Source organism: Lolium rigidum, chromosome 7 (genome assembly GCF_022539505.1).
Source record: "Lolium rigidum isolate FL_2022 chromosome 7, APGP_CSIRO_Lrig_0.1, whole genome shotgun sequence".
Classification (NCBI taxonomy): domain Eukaryota; kingdom Viridiplantae; phylum Streptophyta; class Magnoliopsida; order Poales; family Poaceae; genus Lolium; species Lolium rigidum.
Genome location: NC_061514.1, coordinates 354,121,334 through 354,144,686, shown reverse-complemented (window position 1 = coordinate 354,144,686; position 23,353 = coordinate 354,121,334). Strand labels below are relative to the sequence as shown.

The 23,353-nt window shown below is 46.4% G+C and overlaps 2 protein-coding genes and 1 long non-coding RNA gene across 3 annotated transcripts; 1 reads left to right on the top strand and 2 right to left on the bottom strand.

The window, feature by feature from the left end:
* Positions 1-3,399: 3,399 nt before the first annotated feature.
* Positions 3,400-10,462, top strand: LOC124673629 (putative disease resistance protein RGA3). Its single transcript, XM_047209674.1, has 5 exons — positions 3,400-3,633; positions 3,868-3,933; positions 7,716-9,803; positions 10,142-10,208; positions 10,296-10,462. Exons 1-5 carry the CDS (start codon positions 3,400-3,402, stop codon positions 10,460-10,462), a joined length of 2,622 nt encoding a protein of 873 aa, XP_047065630.1.
* A 3,460-nt stretch (positions 10,463-13,922) lies between these two features.
* On the bottom strand, positions 13,923-16,163 carry LOC124669540 (calcium-transporting ATPase 7, plasma membrane-type-like). The gene has a single exon (XM_047206144.1). It carries the CDS (start codon positions 16,146-16,148, stop codon positions 13,923-13,925), a length of 2,226 nt encoding a protein of 741 aa, XP_047062100.1. The 5' UTR covers positions 16,149-16,163.
* Positions 16,164-18,552: 2,389 nt separating this feature from the next.
* Positions 18,553-20,096, bottom strand: LOC124677504. The gene is made up of 3 exons (XR_006994077.1): positions 19,901-20,096; positions 19,426-19,493; positions 18,553-18,800 (listed from the first exon to the last, which is right to left on the bottom strand). It is a non-coding gene; the product is annotated as an uncharacterized LOC124677504 (long non-coding RNA).
* Positions 20,097-23,353: the final 3,257 nt, after the last annotated feature.

The window sequence follows — 23,353 nt, the reverse complement described above, 5'->3', positions numbered from 1 at the left end:
GGAAGCCGCTCTAACTCGAGGAACCTTTATTACCGGGATTGACTGACTAGGAGTTCCCTTGAATTACACCCCATAATTACTATGTCCATATATATCACCGATTCGCATGATTGTGTATCCCCACTGTCCATCTATTCCGATCATCTTCTCTCCAGCTGAAGTTTCCAACATTACTTCCTCTCTTCCCTGCAATATGCCTTTATAAGTTGAAGCCTTTAGCCATGCAACGCGTGAGGTGTGACTCAAATTACTAGCGGCTGTTGATGCAGTCAGGAAAGAAAATTAAGATTTGTCGTTCGTAACTCGCACCCATAAATCCCACGCACAATTACTAGTACTTGGAATGGAAAATAGAGCCTGATACACTTCTCCTTCAAGAACCAATCGCAGAGATGACGTGAGCCATTTTAGATTGAGTACCAACGCTCGTTGATGCAGTCAATAAAGGAAATTAAGATCTTTTGTTTCCTTAATAACTAGCGCCCATAAATCCTGCCCCCAATTTCTAGAACTACTCGGAATGCGAAATAGAGCTTGATATGCGTGCATTCAAAATTGGCGGATCATTTATTTGCCGTGACTACCACCCATAAATTTCGACCCTAATTACTTGCCATCAGCCATCCATGACACGATAATCCAAGCCCTCCATCCATCCTTACCGATCCATGGCACAATCATCTCAGCCCTTAATCCATCCTTAGCGATCTATGGCACAATCTTCTCTGCCCTCCATCCATCAAGCGCGAACAGGTGACAAAGGCAAGGAAGAAACGTTTTTTCGCCCCTCAACTTCTTCCCGCCGTATCACCTCTCCCTCCCTAAAAAAGTTACCAGTTAACTCTACAAATATCAGGAGGAGTGGAGCATACGCGTGCGTCGCGTGTGACTTAGACTTTGACTCTTGCTCGGAGAGGAGAGGAGAGGGTGCTATACTCGGCGTAGGTATGAATGGTTTGGTCTTTTCATGGTGTTTCTCTTCTTCCTCGCTCAAGTACTTTTGTTACATAGCTGCCGGATGATTGACTCTCTACTGTGTTATTGTCCACCAGATTGATCGGGTGCGTCGGGGGAACTCATCATTCATCTGATCGCCGTCCGACCGGCCCTTTGGCGAGCCATCTCTTCTCCGGATCCATACCGCAGCAGGTAACCATGTACCTACGGTCTATTTCTAGACGTTTTCTTGCATGAGTTGATCCATGTACTAGGACGAGGGCATAGAGTACGTACCACCACATCCGCCGTCAGGTCCAGGAGACATATCCATGTCGGTTGCAATATATCCCTGTTACTTATGAAATGTTAGGAATATAACTATTTGGTGCTATTTGTGTGGCGGAAAACCATATCCCACTGATGCACCTTCAGGCTTTGGTGTTAGGGATAAGAAAATATTTGGGACGTTTCTTTGGCAGGAAATACTATCCCTGTGGGTCCACCGTTAAGGATTGACATGGAGGATACAAATATTTGGCGCCCTTTAGCGGGAAATACTATCCCGCAAGGATTGAAACGACGGAAAACATATGCATTTTCAGAGGCAACAAGCGGAATCAAAACACAATCAAGCCAAATATTTGGCGCCGCCGAATCGCATCCGAGCATGTCGGGGTTGCGACGGGAAAAGGCCCTCCCGGCGGCAGATGCGGAGCGGCACTCGGAGCGGTCGGGGACGCCGGCGACGGAAGGGAGCGCTGAAGGCGGGGGTGTAGAACGCCGCTCGAGGTCGGGAGATGTGTGGGCTGCCATGGACAAACTAGAAGGACTAGAGTTTGACCGAGCGAGGAGGACGGAAGCAGGGAACTAGAACGAGATTGAAGCGTTTTCTTCACTCGGTGGTGGCATGTTATTGTAATTTTGAGCTGCTCCGTTCTTTGCTGCGCCACGAAATCGCCAAAGTGGTGCTCCGCATTTTGTATAGCAAATTGGGCCAGCTTCACGAATCTAGCTTCGCGGAGTTAGGACGTTCGGCGCTGCTCCGCGGTGAGTTTTGGAGAAGCTGGAAGCTGGAGAGCTTCCGAACACGCCCTTAGATGATCCATTTATTGTATCCCTCCTTATCCGGATCTTTTCCAGTTTAATAATTCTATCTATTGAGAAGCTCTTGCTTTGCAACTCTATTCTCAATTGATCTTTTGCTCTTTGGACTTCTATTTGGATTTGTCGATCTTTTGCAAGAGATTCTACCGTTTGGTCTTTGTCTTGCACTTCTATCGAGTTGGTGGTTCGGGCCAACGAGGATAACCGATTTGTGTGCGTATGTTTGTATCGTGTTCTTCGTGTTCATCCACCTCCCCGCGAATCCCCTCCGCAATCACACTCCCCGGGACAATTCGTGACATCGGGCAACCCACACGGGCTCAGCCCGTATCAAGAATCCACTGTGAAAATCGAACATGGAGGAGTCAACTATTACAAGAGGCATAACTCAACTAGTGAAGTCAATGAAGTCAACTTCTACATCAGTCATGGTAGAAACTTATACTTGGAGTAGGAGGGAACCAATTTCCTAATCCTATAACCTAAATAGCTAGAACTCAGTGATAGTTTCATTAGCAAGCCAAGTAATTTAGAGGTAGAGATAGTGATAAGTATAGTCTACGAGCTGTTCTTATGAAGCTTTATTTGTAGTTTGTGCCTCATTGTAATTAGGAGACCGTGTTGATCTTTCATAAAGAATCAGAGTTGTAATTCTATAGTTAGGCAGCCTCCACTAATGGACTAGTGGCTTCATCCACTTATCCTATAATTTTGCAAAAAGAGCTGGCAACGGGGTTCCCAGCCCCAATTAATCAACTTTCATTAATAATTCTCTTCACATGTTTTGCTCTGATTCATCAATAAGCAACTTAATTTTGCAATAGACACTCCTCCATGGTATGAGATTGTTGGAAGGCACCCGAGGATTCGGTTAGCCATGGCTTGTGTAAGCAAAGGTTGGGGGAGTGTCATCCTTAAATAAACTAAAGTACATGTGTAAACAAAAGAGAAGAGGGATGATCTACCTTGCTGGTAGAGATAACGTCCTTCATGGGAGCCGCTCTTTGGAGGTCTGTTTGGCAAGGGGGTTAGAGTGCCCGCTACCATTCGTTGACAACAACAAACACCTCTCAAAACTTTACTTTTATTCTCTTTATATGCTTTCAAAACTAAAAAAGCTCTAGCACATGATTTAATCCCTGCTTCCCTCTGCGAAGGGCCTGTCTTTTACTTTATGTTTAGTCTCAGTAAACCTATTTCTCTCCATCTCAAGCAAGCATTTTAGTTGTTGTGATCAAACTATTATATTGTGATTTGCTTCATCATGTCTTTTATTCTTCCTTGTTTAGTACAAGTTTTATCTGAATGAATGAAGCTTTGAAAGTTATCAATGATAATTATGATTGAGTATGCAAGATGAGCCACATAAGCTTTGAAAGTCATACTGTTGATCCATACAAGCTAGAGACTTTTTCCGATAAAATTTGCTGGAAAATTATGAAACAAAAAACTTCCTTTAAAGACCGAGTCGACAAGAAACAATTGAAGAATATAGGAAGGGAGATTGCAACCAAATGTGGAGGTGTAGCTTTAGCTGCCCAATCACTTGGATATACATTGAACGGCAAGACATCTGATGAATGGGAGTCAGTGAGGGACAATTGTATTTGGGATGTATCAAGTTCAGAGGACCCATCATCCACAAACCATGAAGTGCTTTCGTCCTTGCTGTTGAGCTATACCCACATGCCTGAATGGTTGAAGTTGTGTTTTTCCTATTGTGCAGTCTTTCCAAAAGGTCACAATATAAGGAAGTATGATCTAATTCACCAATGGATAGCTCTTGGATTCACTGAGCCATCTAAGATATTTGATTCTATGCAGCTTTGTGAGAAATATGTTACACAACTTTTGGGAATGTCCTTCCTTCAATATTCAAAGACATCTTCGGTGAGTTGCTAGATAATCATACTATTCCTTTCAACCTTATATATTCCAGATCACATAGTGTGTGCTTTCATTGTGACTCTCGAAGCAAAAAAATTATAGAGCACTTGGTTGTGTTACAATTTTTTTGGCACATTTCGCAATTTTCTTTTCGAAAAATCAGAAGTGTTTATATTCCTCAAATGTATGAGGCGACAAAATAATCACAACTTGTGAACTGTATAAAAGCAACAAATTATACACACATTGTTACTCTAACAAAATTTGTCTACTTCTTACAGATAAAATTATGCAATTTTTCTAGTGCTCATACACTAATACAACACAGTGGCAAATCCTTTTTTCGAGATATGGAAGTTGTTACCGTCGTAGGTGCCCAATCGATCTACCGAGGGAAAGCGGTCACAACACGATGATGACACCAAGATTTGGTAACGTAGTTCGGCGAACGCCTACATCTGCGGGGCATGACTACAAGCACTCCTCCCTAATGATACCGTAGCACTTGGCCGCATTGGGCGCCGGCACAAGCCGCCGGCTCCCATTGCGCTCCTGCCACTATCAGGTCGTCATAGGTGATAACATATGGTGCCCCTCACATTATATGGGAGGCCCAACCTACTAGAGTTCAACTAAAACACTACACGTAACCTATCCACACCTATTACAACTCAAAGTCCAACCGAAACCCAACTCGTACATAATATTTGACACAAACTTAACAAACTCCACCTTGGCAAATATTCTCCACCATCGTGAGTTCATCTAAGCGCCAAACCTCCACGTACTCCAAACTTGAGTTGGCTTCCATGAGCTTCAGTGCTACTCCCTGACTCCACGTGTATTCACCTGCAACACTGTCACACACCGATCACTGATCTGCCTCAAAGTTATATAACTTGAAGAAATTTCACCATTGCCCTTGAGTCACCTTGAGTTAAAATTTACAGTTGTCTCATCCTTTCGGATAATTTTCGACTTGTGCCAAGCTACAACACTCCGCCTCCTTCTGCATCATGTAACCTGCACTTTGCCATGTGCACTGAACATCACAAAAAGTACGGCCATGTGCTCTCTAAGCCTTTGACAATCCAGTCTTTCCAAAACAGTTTCTCAGATTCTCCATGGCCGACTCTTGCCCATCACATGACGTCAATACCGATAGATCCAGTCACCAACTTGAACCTGGTACTCATCAACACTGCTTCAGCACCCCTGCACACATGTCAACCCACTGTGGCATGGTCTGTCGCTATGTCCCGTGTTTACCGGATGCCTCGCCGCTATCACCGCGTTGAGCATCCGAAATCTTGGTCAAGATCAACTGGTTCGCGAACCCACACCACCTCAGGCCCCACTTCAGATCGATCAGTCATACCCGATCGATGCCGAGTCTCACGTATCTCTTGAACCCTAAGCTCCAGTCCGAACAGCGTGCCTCTCTCTTCCCGCTGACTAGACTTCGACTCTCTACTAGCTTACGCCGTAGCCCCTCCATCTTCCGAGTGGAGTCTTCCGCTAGACTCCAACTCCACCTTCAACATGACTCCATGGTAGATGATCAGTTCACCCTGCGCCCTGAATTCAAGTTCCCGTGTGTACACCGTCTTGAATCAACTCCGCGCCATTGCGTCTCGAAGCACGCATCCCTCAGGCATGCGCCACGTGTTTCCACGCCACAGAATTCGAACACCATCAGCCCTCACGCTCCTACGTTGTTTTCGCCGATCTTCACCGTCTTCTGTATCCATGTTGCAACCATGCTCCACCTCGCGTCATATCATCCGAACACCGTGGCACACACTTGACGCCTTTTGGTATATGTTCTTCCACGATGTACTCCAGACCTCACGAGCCATATACGCACGTCGCCATCCCAAAGTAATATCACCACTGCCTTTGTAATTCTCTTGGCTAGCTCCATGTCATTTGAGCAAGCTGAGCAAACCGACCGACTGAAAAATACTTCCGTGCAAACAACTGACTTAAGTCTAAATAACCTATGGGCAAACAACTCACTTAAGTCCAAATCATACAGCTGTTTTTCTTTACTTATTTGCTGCACAGCTCCATCTGCACTTGCCGAGCCATCCCAAAACTACAATTGCATGCAACTATTCATCTTGGGACTTTCTTTTTTTCACCAAACAAATCTCCATCTGCTGCTTCTGATCGCACTGGATCCATATGTGCTCTTACCTATTGAAGATATAATCAGTTCTCATATTCCAAATAACCAAAAGTAGAGCGCACACCCCTACTTGAATCTGCACTCTATCTTTTTTAACAACTCCTGCTAACCAAATGCCAAAGAGATTCGTAATATTCCAAATAGCCCAAAGTAGAGTGCACACCCTGACTTGAATCTGCACTCTATCTTTTTTAACCACTCCCGCTAGCCAACCGACAAAGAGATTTGTAATATTCATTGGGGGATAATACTTAAAGACATATGCACTATACATCATACCACTTTCGCTAACGAGCACTCTATAAAAATATGTTGTATTGATTCATCTTGATAAAAAAACATTTTCTTCTACCATTTCAATTTCTTTTTGCTAAGTTGTTCTTTGTGAGTAGTACCAGACGACCACATGAAAATTCTTATGTGGTGATTTTTTAGCACCATTTTTAGAGATCCAGACCAGGTCTGGCCTTCACTGTTTCGCCCTAGCAATGCTTGCATTACATGTAGTTCCTAGTTGAAGCCTTGAAGGCATGTTTGGAGTTCACTCAAACCTATTCTACAGGAAGAAACCCATGATTTTCCTTTAATAGTTGATACAACAATGACAATGTTGCGTTGTTCTTATCCTGAAGGAGTTGTTTTTGAGGAACAACCTCACATTTGTGTACGTTGTCAAAGGTGGGGAATAAAGCTGACCACTCATGTTAATTGCTTGATGCTCGTCAATTATTAGTCATGTTGTTTCTCGTTTACCTTTTTTTGTAACAAATTGTTGGCTCTTGATGTCATTGTTGCAGAGGCATGTATATTTTGTACCATCTTGATGCATTATTGCAGTGCTTATTTCCAGAAAAATAAACATACATCAACCAAACACAAATATATGGCAACCGTAAAGTGAAAAGAGAAAAAATAAATTAATGGTCCGGCACATGGATTTCTGATTTCCATTCACTCCCGCCAAATACGAAAAAAAATCAAACATACGATGCACATTATACTGTCAAATAATTACTCTATTTACATCTGTTACCATGAACACACAGAGCACATTCATCTAACATAAGTGAAACAAGAAAAAAGATAAATTTAACTTGACATGTCTATTTAATTTCTTTAAAAGATTACAGTTTTCACCTCTAAATATTATTGATGTTACTTCTGAAAACTATGCGTGTTTTTTTTTTGTAAGAAGGGATAACATATATTGAATCAAATATGTTACGACTACAAGAAACATTAAGCTCACCTATATACATCGTTGTATAATTCCATGTCAAAATAAAAACATTGTTCAAAAAAATATTTAGGTAAGATGCGCGTCTGCGGAGCAAAGACTTATTAAAGAGCTGCCATATAAAATTTTATAAGCACGAAAAAACTGTGCATCCAAACTGAAATGCGGAAAATAGTTTTTACAAGAGAATAATTACAATTAAGAGGCTATAAATATCTGCACGAATAGAGGATGACATAACAATTTTGCATAAACATTGGATGAGTAATAATTATAAAAAAGTACTTCTATTGATAAATATATTACCATAAAATAATTAAATTAGAAATCTAACACCGTGATTTTTTTTTTTGGCAGACTAATGGACAGCAGGACAAAGATGCATTTGTCACGATGCATGACCTAGTACATGATCTCGCAAGAGCAATCTTGGCCGACCAAGTTAATGTTAAGGATAAATCTGGGGGAAACAAATGCCGCTATGCACTGCTCACAGATTGTACGAAGCCAATGCAGTTGGCCGTGACTTGTCCTGCAAACTTAAGGGCGCTCCATTTTCTGAACTGTTGCAGTTTAGAACTTTGCGATGATGCATTCTCACTACCTACGTGCCTCCGCCTCCGTGTCTTGGATTTAAGTAAATGCTTTATTCAGAAGTTACCTGACTCTATTGGTCAACTGAAGCAGTTGAGGTTTCTTCATGCTCCACGGATCTATGATAAGATTCCAAATTGTATCACTGAGCTCACAGAGTTAAATTACCTCAGCCTCAGAGGCTCTTGGTCTATCTCAGCATTGCCAGAGTCAATTGGTGATATGAGAGGTCTGATGCATCTCGACTTATCAGGTTGCCACGGAATAAATGAACTCCCACTATCTTTCACAGAGCTCAAGCAGTTGGTGCATCTGGATTTATCAAATTGCAGCATGTCTATATCAGAAGCTTTTGGTGGCTTTACCAAACTTCAATATTTGAATTTATCATGTAGCTTTTATATAGAAGCGAAACGTATCAGGGGGCTGCCAGAGGTCATTGGCAAACTCATCAAACTTAGGTATTTAAACCTATCAGGATGCATAGAGATCATGGATCCATTAGAAGGCCAAATTATTCACGGTTTATTTGACTCTATCAGTATCCTTTCCAATCTAGAGCATTTGGTTTTGTCTGGAAGTTATGTGAGTATACCAGAAAGTATGGGCAACCTCAGAAAGCTTCATACGTTGGACCTCTTAGACTGTGTCAACCTAAAGAAGCTTCCCGGTAGTATGGTGAATATGGTTAGTCTGAAAGTTCTTATTGGTGTGAGCCGTGCTACACTGGATAGATCTTTGCTCTCTCAGTTAAATGTTGCCTCTCTGCCGCACTTTATGGTGCATGCATCTAGTGATAAATGTAGCAGCAATATCGTTCTGCTTCAGCCTACAAATCCTAATGAGCTTACGATAGATAAGCTTGAAAATGTGAAGTCCAGCGTAGAGGCACAGAGCATAAAATTGATAGACAAACAAAATATTAAAGAGCTGACATTTCAATGGACCTCAGCTGCTAGTAGGTTTGTGGATGACAAGGAGGTGTTGGAAAAACTAGTGCCATCAAGCAGTGTCCAGGAATTGAATATAATTGGTTACAGAAGTGTCGGCGTTCCTGATTGGCTTATGTGTATTAGTAATCATCTCCCTAATCTTTTGGAGATATATTTGCGTGCTTTTCCTAACTGCAACAACCTACCAGCACTCGGTCAACTTCCAAAGTTAAAACTGCTGAGTCTACTCCATATGGATGGTTTGGAGGAGTGGAACACGGCTTATACCAGCAGCGAGGGAGGAGCAAATGAGCACTTGTTCCCGAAGCTTGAGAAGTTGACCATAAAGCACTGTGCAAAGTTGAGGATAAAACCATGTCTCCCTAAAGCTATGTCTTTGTGCATAGAAGATTGTGATGTTCTGCTATCATCATGGCGGGAGAGCTCGTCACAGGGTGGCGCTTCCTCCTCTTCTCCAGTAACTGATATTACTGTTGCGGAGAGTAAGGTGCCCTTGCATCAGTGGAGGTTGCTTCACCGTCTCCCTGCCCTCCGTAGTTTGAGTATCAGCCATTGCAGTGATCTGACTGCCTCACCTGAGATTATCCAATGCATCTCCTCCCTCCATTCATTAACCCTCAACCATGCAGAACTGCCAGCATGGTTGGGTGAACTGACATCTCTACAGTATCTAAAGCTGTCTGGGTGCGGAAGCATGACATCACTACCACAGTGGTTAGGAGAACTTACATCTCTCAAGAAATTTCTGATCGAATACTGCAAGGGGATCAGGTGTTTTCCGGACAGCATACAACAACTGGATAAGCTTGAATGTCTAGACATTTATGAATGCCCTACATTAGAGCAGTGGTGTGAATTAGAGGAGAACAAGGTGAAGCTTGCCCACATAAGAAAGAAGGTGCGTGCCCTACTGTTCCTTTATATGTAAATATACAGATGGCATGAGTATGTTTGAAACATGATGACAAGTCATGAATCACGCGTATATTTCCTGCCTATTTCGGAAAAAAAAAATCGATGCGCCCATTTTGAAAAAACAATCAGGCATGTATTTTTTTTTCTTGCCTATTTGATGCCTGATGTGTCTAGATTACTGAGTGAAGTATGTTACATATGCAGCAATTATTCATCTATGAAGAAACAAGTTTGGTCGTTTACAGACCCTGGTTGTTTATTGTGAGATAGCATGGACAGATATGCATGCGCTGTTCTGATTATACTGTTTTTGCCGTTCAGGTCTTCTCAACATGCACAGTTAAGGCACACGAACTTGCTGCAAGTGGATCAAGGGTAGACAACAAAGGTAAGAAACCAATTAACATGACAGATAACATCGACAATTTAGCAGCTTCCATTCCTCATAGTACGATTGATGATGAGGTGCGTCCAGATCCTCTGTATAGTGCAGTGATGAACATGGCTGGCTTCACAGAGGAAGCTCTGTTGGTTGCCTTGTCTCATTTACTGGACAGCCAGGACCAGGGCTCGGCATATATGGGTATGCAAGAGGAGGACCGAGTATCTTGGCTCATGAACTTCCTGAGGAAACACTACTAAGTTTTATTTTCCAAATTGCACCTGTCAAGTTGTGCATATATCAGCCTCTCAGCCATGAAATTGTGTATCAGTCTCCTTTGTGCCATACTCTCCAGTGTTGTTGTGGAAGCATGTTTGTGTACAGTGATATCATGTTCTGACTAGTGATACTAGTACTATGAAACAATGCAGTCCTATCATATCTTGTGTATATATCACCTTTGCCAATTCTTTAAACATTGTTCTTACCGAGCGATTATGCTATTTTAGAATTCGGAGTCATCACATCTCGAAGTTTCTGCCTGCATAATCTTGCAGTCAAGGCATGGAAGTTCAGTGCTTGCTCATGCCATTTGATTTTTTAAAAATACTTGCAAATTACTTATCGTAACGTTCCTGCATTCAAAGCAAAGTATTACTTTTAGAATTAAGAATATGCTTACGTGGTGAGCGATGGAACCATGGTTTGAGTTGATGGTGGAGGTTTTATTGCAACTGGGTTTATATCCACACTGGACTAACAACAAATGTTTTCTAGTGATTTTTGCGATGTAGAACTCATGTTAACCATAGGATCTGGAGCGGGACGGAGAAGTCAGCTAGATCTTCTTCCCTTCGCATACCAACGGATGTGTTGTACTGTAGTTATTGGCATCTTACTGGGATCAATATGAGGGTGGGGGTCCTTTATGTCCCTACAATACTGGTGGTCTATGATGGATTGCAGGAGATCGTCAAGGGCTACCGAGCTCGGAACTACTAGAGGGTAGGAAACCATCGTGGGTATATTACCGAGGTCGGAACTACCAAAAGGAGACCGGAAAGGGTCCGAGGTCGGAACTACGAAAGGGTGGGTATGCGGGGTCGAGGAGAAGGGCAATGATTGGCTTGGACCTTATATTGGCCCCATACGAAGGAAGTATGGACGGGAATAATGTGCACCGATTGTGCAACAAGGATAAGAATCTCTTACGGGTAAAGTAACCACCTATGCCTAGTGTATTAAATTGTGACTTGTCACTCCCTGTTCTGGGAAGGAACCGCAAACGCGGCAGTAAATGAACTCCATGAAGTTCTAGACACCGTGTGAAGGCTAACGAACATATCTTTTCAGAATAAAATAAACATTTTAAAGAAATGATAACGAAAACCAGCATTGGCCTAATACTTTCTGGTCAATGGATATAGTTAGTGCATGAAACACATATTCCTAAATATTGAACTTGTTGAGTATGCCCGTACTCACCCGTTCCCTCTTGAACCCCCTTCTTAGATTGTGAGTCACGGAAGGAGAATCCACTGTGGAACTCGAACATGGAGGAGTCAACTACTACAAGAGGCATAACTCAACTAGTGAAGTCAATGGAGTCAACTTCTACATCAGTCATGGTGGAAACTTAGACTATGAGTAGGAGTGAGCCAATTTCCTAATCCTATAACCTAAATAGCTTGGATTCAGTGATAGTTTCATTAGCAAGCAAAGTAATTTTAGAGGTAGAGATAGTGATAAGTATAGTCTACGGCTTGTTCTTATAAAGCTTTATTTGCAGTTTTTTCCAAGGTTTTAAATAGCGCGCTATTTCATTTAGCGAGAACCTTCTCCAAACGCTATGCACGTTATAGCGCGTTATATCGCGCTATATATAAAATAGCGTTTTGCAAAAAGACATGCAAATGTTAAGGATTTTGGCAATTAAAATCTTATCCAACATCGTTCAAAGTAGATTCCCTGACCAAATTAAAGACAACATATTTTAAGATATACTAACATTATGATTTAAAAGACAAGGAGGCAACAACACATGTGAAATCACTAATTGAGAATCGAAAAGAAGAATGCATGGCTTCATCTACAAATCGGAGGATAGCTTGATCACTACCAATCTAGTCATCTACAGATCAATAGTTCAATACATCTATGCATCTACAAATCAGGAGGAGGAGGTTCTAGTCAGCTCTAACCTGGTGTGTGATTTGCCTGCGGCGTCTCCGACATTCGAGCCGGAGGAAGTAGCCGACACGGCACCCTGTGGGAGGAAGCAACGGACGCCGATGTCACACTAGAAACTGCTAAACTGGGATTTAGGCTAGGTTTTTCCGTACGTATATAGCGCCGCTATGTGTTATGCGTTTTAGCGCGATTTAGCATGATTTAGCGTGTTATTTCGTGTTTAGCACTGTAGCGATCATTTTCTGTCAAATGTAGCGTGGAGGATCCAAATCCGCTATTGCGCGCTAAAACCGGCGAAATTGCGCGCTATTTAAAACCATGGTTTTTTCTCATTGTAATTAGGAGACTGTGTTGATCTTTCATAAAGAATCAGAGTTGTAATTCTATAGGCATGCCTTGGAACCGCAATGCTTTTGTTGTACCAGTCTGAGAGATTTAAAACTAGTGAACGGTGTTTCATTGGTGTTACGTCAGCCATTTGTGCACTACACCATGCAATGTTATGCCGGGTCACCACATAGTGGTAGTCCAGTTTTATCTAGTCAGGGCATCGAAATCATCCATGTCAGTTGCAATATATCCCGGTTACTTATCAAATGCTAGGAATATAACTATTTGGTGCTATGTGTGGCGGAAAATCATATCCCATTGATGCACCTCCAGGCATTGGTGTTAGGGATAAGAAAATATTTGCGACTTTTCTTTGGCAGGAAATACTATCCCCGTGGGTCCACCGTTAAGGATTGACATGGAGAATACAAATATTTGGCGCCCTTTAGCGGGAAATACTATCCCCACTGGCAAGGATTGAAACAACGAAAAACATATGCATTTTCAGAGGCAACAAGCGGAATCAAAACACACTCAGATATCACTCTGTTTCATAATGTAAACCATTTCACCAAAATGGGTTTGACAAAACGGTTTACATTATGAAACGGAGGGAATAGTAAAGTTGTACTCTACATAGGACATTTCGAAGATATTGTCTAGGCGTAGTTTCAGAGCTGCGGACCTGAAAATTACTGAACATGTGGACCATCTAGAACGGACGCTATCTTACAACTGACAGCCAGAATTGTCATCGTATTAGGCACATTCAAGCTGACATTCAGGTGTCCTGAAGCTTGTTCCCCCGATCAAGTTTGTTATTCCTACGCATGGATCATGCCTGAAATAATATATCAGATGCGTTGCTGTTCACATTCTTCTCCACATGGATATCTGCATGATGGAAACACGGTAGCCAAGTTAAGAAATACGTACATACTCCGTATGTGCTTAGCCATAGCCAAGTTATCATGTTTCTATCAGGGATTTATTCCGTTAATTACTGTAACAATAGTTCTTGCAGAACTGAAGTCGGCTAGCTCTAAATGAAGGATCTAGGAAATACTCTGAACAAAAGACGGTATATTTTTACTAATTACATAAGATTCGACGGATGATGTCTAAAACAATGTACAGTATGAAAGAATCGGACCCTAATGTATGCGAAATACTATGAAACAATGCAGTACTATGGATCAGTTATGACGATTTCCGGCGTGTCAAGATCTGATGGAGAGTCCGGTCCGGCACGGGGATTAACTTGACGGCCCAGCCGATGGGCCACGACACGGCGGCGATGGCGAGGCAGACGCCCCACTGCCCCAATCCCAGCCTCTTGGTGCCGGCGAACCTGGTGAGCACCTCCACCATGACCACCTGCAGGACGAGCGTGACGGCGATGATGACTAGGAACATCCTGTTCTTGAGCACCCCGGCGAAGACGTTCTTCTTCTCGATCTCCCGCGCGTTGAACTCGTTGAACACCTGGCAGAGGACGAAGGCGTTGAAGATCATGGTGCCGTTGGCCTTGTCGTCGGTGCCGAAGACGTCCCGGCCTCGGTACTGGAGCGCCAGCAGCACGGCGATCTGGAATGCCGCCTGCGCCATGAGGTTGCGCCACATTGCGTTGCTGATGAGCGGCGCGGTGCGGCCGATGGGTGGACGGTCCATGAGCGTCTTGGTGGGCGTGTCTGTGGCCAGCGCCAGCGCGCCCATCGTGTCCATGATCAGGTTCACCCACAGGAGCTGCACGGTGGTCAGTGGCATCTTGCCCGTGGTGATCGCCGACACGAAGTTGATGACCAGCGCGGCGACGTTGACGGTGAGCTGGAACTGGATGAACTTCTGGATGTTGTTGTAGACGCATCGTCCCCACCGTGTGGCCGTCACCACCGTGTCGAAGTTGTCGTTGAGGATGATAATGTCGGAGCTCTCCTTGGCCACTTCGGTGCCCTGGACGCCCATGGACAACCCAACATCAGCCTCCTTGAGTGCCGGCGCGTCGTTGGTGCCGTCGCCAGTCACGGCAACCACGTGGCCCTTCTGCTTCAGCCGCTGCACCAGCACCAGCTTGTCCAGCGGCAGGGACCGAGCCATGACGCGGATGTTGTCCGCGACCTCGAGCTGCTGCTCCGGCGACATGGCGCGGAACTCGTGCCCCTCGATGACGATGCCGTTGGGGTCGTTGCTGGATATGATGCCGCACTCTTTGGCGATCGCGCGCGCTGTTAGGATGTTGTCTCCGGTCACCATCTTGACAGCGACGCCTGCCTTCGTGCAAGCTTCAATTGCCGCTTTGACCTCTGGCCGGCACGGATCTTTCAAGCCGACGAAGCCCAGCAATGTCAGCCCCTCGTCGTCAATCTTTGTTTGCTCGCTGTTGACTTGCTTGTAGGCGAATGCAATACACCGGAGGCTGCCGACCGCCATGTCGTTGATGACCTTCTCGAGGTTTTTCCTCTGCTCGATGCCGAGCTCGCGCGCCGCTCCGTCCGTGTCCACGTACATTGAGCAGTTCTCCAGGACCATCTCGGCGGCGCCTTTCCAGTGCGCGATCACCGAGCCGGTGGCGTTGTCCCTAATCATCACGCCACTGCGCTTCTTGTCAGAGTTGAACGCCTCAACATGCACCACTTTGCAGCTCCTCTTCAACGCGTCGGCGTCCATGCCAAGGTCCACCACGGCCCAGGATAGCAGCGCCTTCTCTGTAGGGCTGCCCGATATTTCCGGCGGCGACACGTTGTCCGGCTTGTACACGCTTCCGGTGGTGTTGATCCCAGCTCCCTGGCAGAGCAAGCTCATAACGCTCCCTGCGATCGCCGTGGTGGCTCTAGGCTGCTCCGTGCCGACCCAGAACTCGGTCACCTTCATCTGGTTTAGAGTGAGCGTTCCAGTCTTGTCAGTGCAGATGGCCGTGACGGAACCCATGGTCTCGCACGCTGACAGGCGGCGTACCAGCGCGTTCTCCTTCACCATCCTCTTCATGGAGAATGCGAGCGTGAGCGTGACCGCGAGCGGGAGGCCCTCTGGGATGGCGACGACGATGATGGTTACGGCCTGCTGGAATATAGCCACGAGCGCGCTGAAGACGGCGTCGAAGGTGACATGACCGTTGTCGAAGAGCGGCTTCCCCTGGTCGTCCTTTGTGCTGCCTGTGAAGTGGCGCGCGGTGAGCACGGTGAAGACGAGCACCGCAACGGCGACACCGATCTTGCCGATGCTCGAGGTGAGGCCCTCGAGGCGCTCCTGGAGCGGCGTCGGCTCGGTGGTCTCCTTGGTGATGCTGCTCATCATCTCGCCCCACAAGGTGTCGATGCCGACGGCGGTAACGAGCATCCGGCCGTAGCCGGCGATGATCTTAACGCCGGCGGTGAGGAAGGGGCTCTTCTCGGCGTCGATCTCAATCGGATGGGGCTCGCCGGTCATGCTGGACTCGTCCACATGCAGGCCATGCCCTTCAAGGAATACCCCGTCCGCCGGCACGGAATCGCCAATCTTGAGTATGACAACATCCCCGACGACGATTTCGAATATGGAGACCTCCTCGCCTCCGGGCGGCGCGGACGACGGTGACGGCGATGTTGTCGGACTCGCTGGCCAGCTTCTCGAACCGCTTGGCCTGGCTGTGGTTGCTAACGGCGGAGACCGCGGCGACGAGGAACACCGCGAGGAAGATGCTGACGCCGTCGTACCAGCCGTCCTTGAGGCCGTGCTCCTTAATGCCGAAGCCGAGGGAGACGACGGCGCAGACGAGGAGCACGATGAGGAAGACGTCGCTGAGCGCGTCCCAGACGTGGCTGAAGAAGCTCTTGGGCCTGGGCTTCGGATACGTGTTCCGGCCGAACGCCTCCCTGCGGCGGCGCACGTCGCCGTCGTCTCCGCGGATGCCGCGCTCCGTCGGACGCCAGCGCGGCGGCAATGCCGGCGCTCCCGCCGAGGCGGCGGAAGCAGTGGTCGCGCTTCTCCTTGACCAGGGCCTTGAAGGAGTCGTCGTCAGCGGTGACAGAGAATCCCGCACCGCACGTGTCGGCGTCAGCATCGGAGTCGCCGTCGTGCTGGATCTTGATGGCGACGTAGGAGGTGCTCCGTGGGAGGACGCCGCCGGCGGAGAGAATGCCGAGTCGAGCGAGCCTGTGGCACGTCCGGATGACGTTGAGAGCCTTGCGCCATTGCCTCGCCGGCTGCCAGGACGGCGACACGGAGCGGCGCCCCGCGGCGATCAGGATGTCGGCGCACTCCATGAGTTCTGCAGCAATGCAATTCAAGGCAAGACGCGAGAAGGATGGATCTTGCGAGGTGATGAGTCAAAGAAAGGGAGACCGGATTGTGATCCTAGGCTGGGAGATGAGGCCGGGGACTAGGTCGATCACGAATTTCTGGATATGCGGCAGCTCCGGTTGAATTATGTAGTACGGAGTATGAGGAAAGTGTGGAAGCTTCGACGAAATCAGACTATGAAAACAGAAAGTATGATCGCGTCATTGCAGCGTGAAATTCGTTTCTTTCTTCACGTCACGTGACGGCAGCAGTGTGGCATGGAGACGCATAGTAGGCAACAGAAACGGCGCGGCGCGGCGCGTCCGCTCCGACGTATCTGCGCCGGCGGCCGGCACTAAGATGGGAACCTACATTGCTGGAGGCCACAGATACGTCTTCCTGGCCCAGTAGAAAATTGCACGCGCACGGCCCAGCGAAGCAGGCTCGAAATGGACAAGGACCGTGGCGGCGTCATCGCTTGGCATTCGTCGGAGGGGATAACACTTGGGCAGGGTCGCAGAGTCGTGAGTCGTGGATTCGGCCGGCGTCCCTCCTGAATCCTGAATTCCCTCTTTTCGACTCCACACCACCAGGGTCGCACGGCGCAGCGGGAGGGCCCATCCTGCCTGGCTGGCTTGGACGTCCGTGTTTTTCCGGAGGATTCCTATTTCTATTTCCCGTCGCGCGCACACGTTCGTTCGCTGACACGCCACCATTAATTAGGACCCACCCACCTACTCCATGCCAACTTTAATTGTCATCAATTATTCACTCCGGATTCTCTTCGATTTCGGCCAGCATCGATTCCAAGGATTTAATTCCAACTTTTAATTCATCCGTGTTTTTCGGGAAACCAAGGGCTAGGAATCCTATTTCCTTTTAATTTCCTCTTCTCTCGCGCGGAGCGAAATAACCAAACCGTTTCGTTCCATCTTCTATCCAATCTTCTTTTTTCCTCGCGCAAAAGTTTCAATCCGAAAAAAAACTAAATAGCCTACGGAATAGTATATGATGACGCTCAATGATTAAAGGTTCAAATTCATTACTCATTCTCATCTCGGCAACCGAAACAATTTGATCAAACACCTGCTACTTTCTTTCCTTTTTTCTTTCTCTTCACCGGCTACGCCTCTCTTTACCAACCGATTCAACCTCACTGCCTGACTCCCTGCAAAACTCTTCTTATATTTCGAACCAATCTATCTACCTAGAGGCCTGTTTTAATTTTTTTCCCTTCTTATGTCCCTCCAACAAGCTTCTTTTTTTCCTCTCCAAAAGAAATCAAATACGTACTACATAAATCACACGCGAGCTGATCGATCGATTAACTTGACGTCATTATCGACACGTCTAATACTAACGATGCCACATCATCTGTTGCACACAAATTCATCTCGCTAGCTATATTACATACGCCAAAGTTCGCCGAGAGCACAGGCACAAATGAATCAACATCTGCTGCCCCAGAGGCAAGGGACGCTTCTGCAAGCTATCATAATCTGAGCTAAAAAGGTGCACAGGTCAAGGCAATAATAATAAATAATGGACCAAAGCTTCCTACATTCACGCTGGCTTCCAGGTACAGCACCTAGATTCATGTCCAGCTCAAGCTATTTACCACACGAAAACCATTTAAAAATATATGCACACCATACATAGCAAATTGGCCTAACACTGGTCAAAATAATAAATTTTCAATTTTTCCCACAAGCTTAAGAACTAAAGGGGAAGACCGGCAAATCACCTCAGGTTTCTCCGCCACCAAGGTACACACCGCCACCGCCAGCCAAGCAGCAGCCACACTGCATAGTCTTGTCCAACCTCAAATAGCACAACAAGTTCGCATATTACAGATAATAATGGAAGGATGAATAACTAAGCTACTATACATAATAAAAAGTTCACTATCACAAGACATACACTGATCACTATCAATCATAAAAATGCAACAATACTACCTACAATGGATTTGACAGCGCCTACAACATTAATATTCAGAACGCACCTACATGGATGGCAAACTGGAAAAGCATTGCCGATCAAAGCTTACCATCATGACGACAAACCTGCCAAGTACTATTCAATGAATTCATAAAGTTGATCACTACTACTATCCAAAGTCAAAAAAGACACCACTATCTACTGGACGGTAATGAGATTTTGAGTCTTTATAACAAACACATACTAGTGATTTCTAAAAATTCCGGCATGAACTTGCCCCTTTTTTGGACATTCAAACCTGCACAGCAAATATATACTACTTCAAATCAGACAATACTAGAGCATAACACCACGCACAGACGTCAACAAGACTTCCCACATCACCCAAATCAACAACACCAAAAAATGTTGATGCAAACCAGCAACGCAATCCATCACTTGACATTACACACAACACATGAATGAATGCATGTGTTATTGAATAGCCAGCTCATGATGGTGGCACCTTCTTTCCTTCCAACAGAGCGATTCATCAGCCTGTGCAGGTTTCAGCTCGCTGTCCTCCTTGATATCCTTGACATCCTTGACAAGGAAAAAAAAATGTTAGCTCAGAAAGCAAATTTTGCAAAAGTAAATTCCAAATGAGACCCACATGACACGGCAGCATCTACAGGCTACCTAGATGTTTCAACATGTTAAACTACCTATGTGGAGCAACGAATTCATGTAAACAGAGCTCTATCCAATGCCAATTTGGCAGAAGAGAGAAAAAAAACCTCTACTACAATGCATAAATTGACAGTACTATGTTAGAGCACACTTATGCACCAGCCAGGCTACATGTAAATAAAGGTCAAATGAGTGCAAACAGAGCAGAAAAATGCACAGTTAACATATGATCTTGCATGCTTCAGCCAAGAATATGAATACTAATTATTCTCCATTACCAAGTGAGTGCCTTTAAAAAAAAAAAATTGGACCTTTGGGTGGCGATGTCGACAAGCTTTTGAATGGAGACATCGAGGTCGCCCCGGTGGGCCTTGAGGGCGAGCAGTCCACCCCCTGCACGCCTTGGGATCCAGCATGTGGAGGTCCCGCACAGCCGCTGCTCCATGTACCGCTCCAGCATCACATCGGGCTACCAGGTTGACGATAGAACTGTAGGCTGCTCATCCATCGCCTGCACAACAACAAACCAGGCATCAGTAGGTAGTAGGCCTAGTTGATCAAGATTGGGCATCCAATGAATATCCATGAGTTCAAACTTTAGCATCCAGTCAACATATTTCACAAACACAACAGGCTTACATGCAAAAAGAAATAAATCCAAAGCTACAAATAATCCTAAGCATTACAATCCGGTGCCAGATAAAACCAACAAAGTTCCATGTTCTAATCAGCGACTATCCAATGTAATATAATTCTACAAGTTGATTACGTGTCAGGCCAATCAGCAGATTAACAATCTCAAACGTTCAAGAGTTACAGTACATCTCAAGTATCGAACATACAGCACTAGGTCGAAGACACAGCAAATCAGCAGGAGCAGAACATGAATAGCAAAATTAAAAGCACCAAAACATCTGCTGGATTCCCTCTACATCTTCAGCAGCAAAATACTAATCTACTTGTCTTGTAGATGTTTAAGAGAGAGGGGATTATGGTGCTCGCCTAGAGGTGGCCGGGAGGAGCAACAACGAGTCGATGTGGTGGCCGGCACTGCAGCTCGTGGAAGACGCCGACTTTTCCACCGTGTGGACGCCGGCGGCAGCAGGTCGTGCAGACGGCGGAGCAGAAGCTCCACGGCGAGGGCAACCGTCGGCCTCGTGAGTCGATGTTGTTGCAGTACCCGGCGCCGGCGGCCTCGTGGGCGACCTGGAGGCAGCGAGCGGGAAGGCAGGGTGGCTGGCGAGGGCAACCACCGGCGGGTCAACCTGGTGCTGCAGGGTAGGGGGCGGAGGTGTGAAGGGAAGGTGGAGAGAACGAGCTGGGGGCGGGGGAGAAGATGCAGCGCCGGCGGAGGTGACTTGCCGGCGAGGAAGACGACGACCGGCAGAGGGGGTCGCGCGAGAGAGGGAGGCCGCAGTGGGAGTGATCTTCGGAGCAGTGGAGGAGGGGACGGTTTCTGGGGAGAGTGGGGTGGGGTGAGCGGCGCCGGAGGAGCTGGGGTTGCCGGCGCCGGAGGGGGTGGGTGGCCGGTATCTTGACTGGCTAGGGTTTGGGCTGGGGCTTAGATTTAGCGGTTCCACGCCATGGAGCCGGTAGAGGAGGAGGAGGGGTACTGGGGCGGCTGTCTGCGGCTCGGCGGGCCGCCGGAATCGGCCGGGATCTGCCGGCCGGCGACGGAGGGGATGAAGTGGAGTGAAAGTGAGACGGGAGGGGATGTGGTGGGGTTTGGGTCTGATCTGTTGTCGCGGATGCGCGTGACGTACGGGTTCCAAATTTTCGTCTCGCGCCCACTCCAAACCCAATAATTACGTTCTCTTTTCAACGTTGGATGCTAAGAATTGGTCTCTCGCTTTGCTGTGATCAGCTCAAGAACACATGCGATTACACGGCATCCCACTTATAATAGGGTTATATTATCTTTTTTTTTTGTGAAATACAGGGATATATTCAAAGATGTTATTTTTTGGGAAGGTTCATTGATCAAGCGCAACGAGTTTGTGGATAACACGAATTACATAGTACGCGTGAGCACCTTGATGAAAGCGGTTGTGGCCTCACGATGGAATATGACATACAAAGTTGACACCGCGCCACATGCATTGGCGTCAAGTCTAAGATGTCGAAACGCGATGCGCAATCAAGCATAGACCAAAGAGGCACAAAACGAGACGACCCACCAAGTCGAAGTGCAAGAAAATCTGAAGGTGCGGAAGAATCGAGGGTGGTATATATGTAAACACCGAGGACAAGAACATCGAGGAGCGTCACTAGCATGAACAAATGGCATTCGATGCATGAACCTAGAGCACGCTAACAGTGAAGCTGCTTCGTTTGCCGTACCGAAGCATTGTCAACATGGTTGAAACCCTACCATGTTGTCCCATCGACATCTATCCACTAGCTTTTCTTTGAAATAGATGATTCCATGCATGTGATTTTTCTATTTAGACCGCGCTTACATGTCCATATCAAGGCCCAATGCAAGAGGGGGAGGTTTCCACCCTTCATCATGACGTGTAGGCTATTGCGCCAAACGAGACCGGAACCACTTTGTTTCTGCTAGGCTGCTAAACATGAATCCATAAAACACCGTCGACCCCGCCTGAAGCAAGGCAAACAAGGGAGGCACAACGGCCATGACCATGGAGTTTACAAGATACAAATTCATTCATCTTTGACTGAAACAAACGTGCTGATGTGTGTATGTAAATCGGTTTATTTGCTGCTACGAGGGTGAATCGTGATCTCGGGGATGATTCTCGAGAGAGATAGAGTGTGTGATCTTTGAGGCGAGTTATGTTTGATTTGGAAGTCTAATATATTTGCCCCAATATACATAGTATGATTTGAATATGTATTGTCGTGTGCAGGAGAATTCAGATTCAAGTTATAATTTGATATGGTTAAAAATATAGATGTTTGCTTGTTGTTGCGTATGCTAATGGTATCTTGGCAATTTTTTGAAAGTGAATATGTTTTTTATGACTCATGAAACAGATGGGTAGCTAGCTAGCACCGTTCTTCTATGTAAGAGCTAGCTCCTAGGTCGTTGGGGTCTTCATCCCCATTATTACTACGAGAACAAAATGCTCATATGTTGTTGTGGATCTATTGCCCCCTCTTTCGTCTCTATCCTCTCCTCCCTTGAGAGTCTCCTAGCCACCTCCGGACCCTCTCCCCCTCTCCTCTAGCAACCTCGTCGGCCGGAGTGGGAAGGGAAGAGGGGCGGCACCTTCTTGTATATAGTAGTGGTAGATTCCTTTCGTTGTTGTTTCCCTCAGTGGAGTTTGGCGCTATGCCATTGAGGAGAAAACTATAGAAGCAGGCAAGCGCCTCCTGGTGGTGTTGTGCTACTCTCTGGTGCTCCGCAAGTTGGAGTTGAAGGGGAGAGGTGAGATGCCACTTCCTCATCCTCTAAATAAGCTCAAGAAGGTGCCCATCTTTGGAGGGTGATGTTTTTTTTGGCAACCGTTGTGGCGAGCGAAGGAGGGGGGGGCGATAGATATGCATATTCCAGGGTCTATCTCGAAGCTTTTATAGGTGAAGATCATCAGCAACGGCGATGGTGTGGCATTGCTATTCTTGGTCGTGTTCTCTGGTGGTCTCTCTTCCTCCAGCGAAGGATGTACTATCTCAGCATGGTGCTACGTGTCGGCGAGGTCCCAAAGATGTTTTGCCCCCGGTGGCTTGGTTGGTGGCTGCTATACCTGTGCATTTCTCGGGCAAGGTCGACCAAAGCCCGACGCGAAAAACCTTGGCCCAGG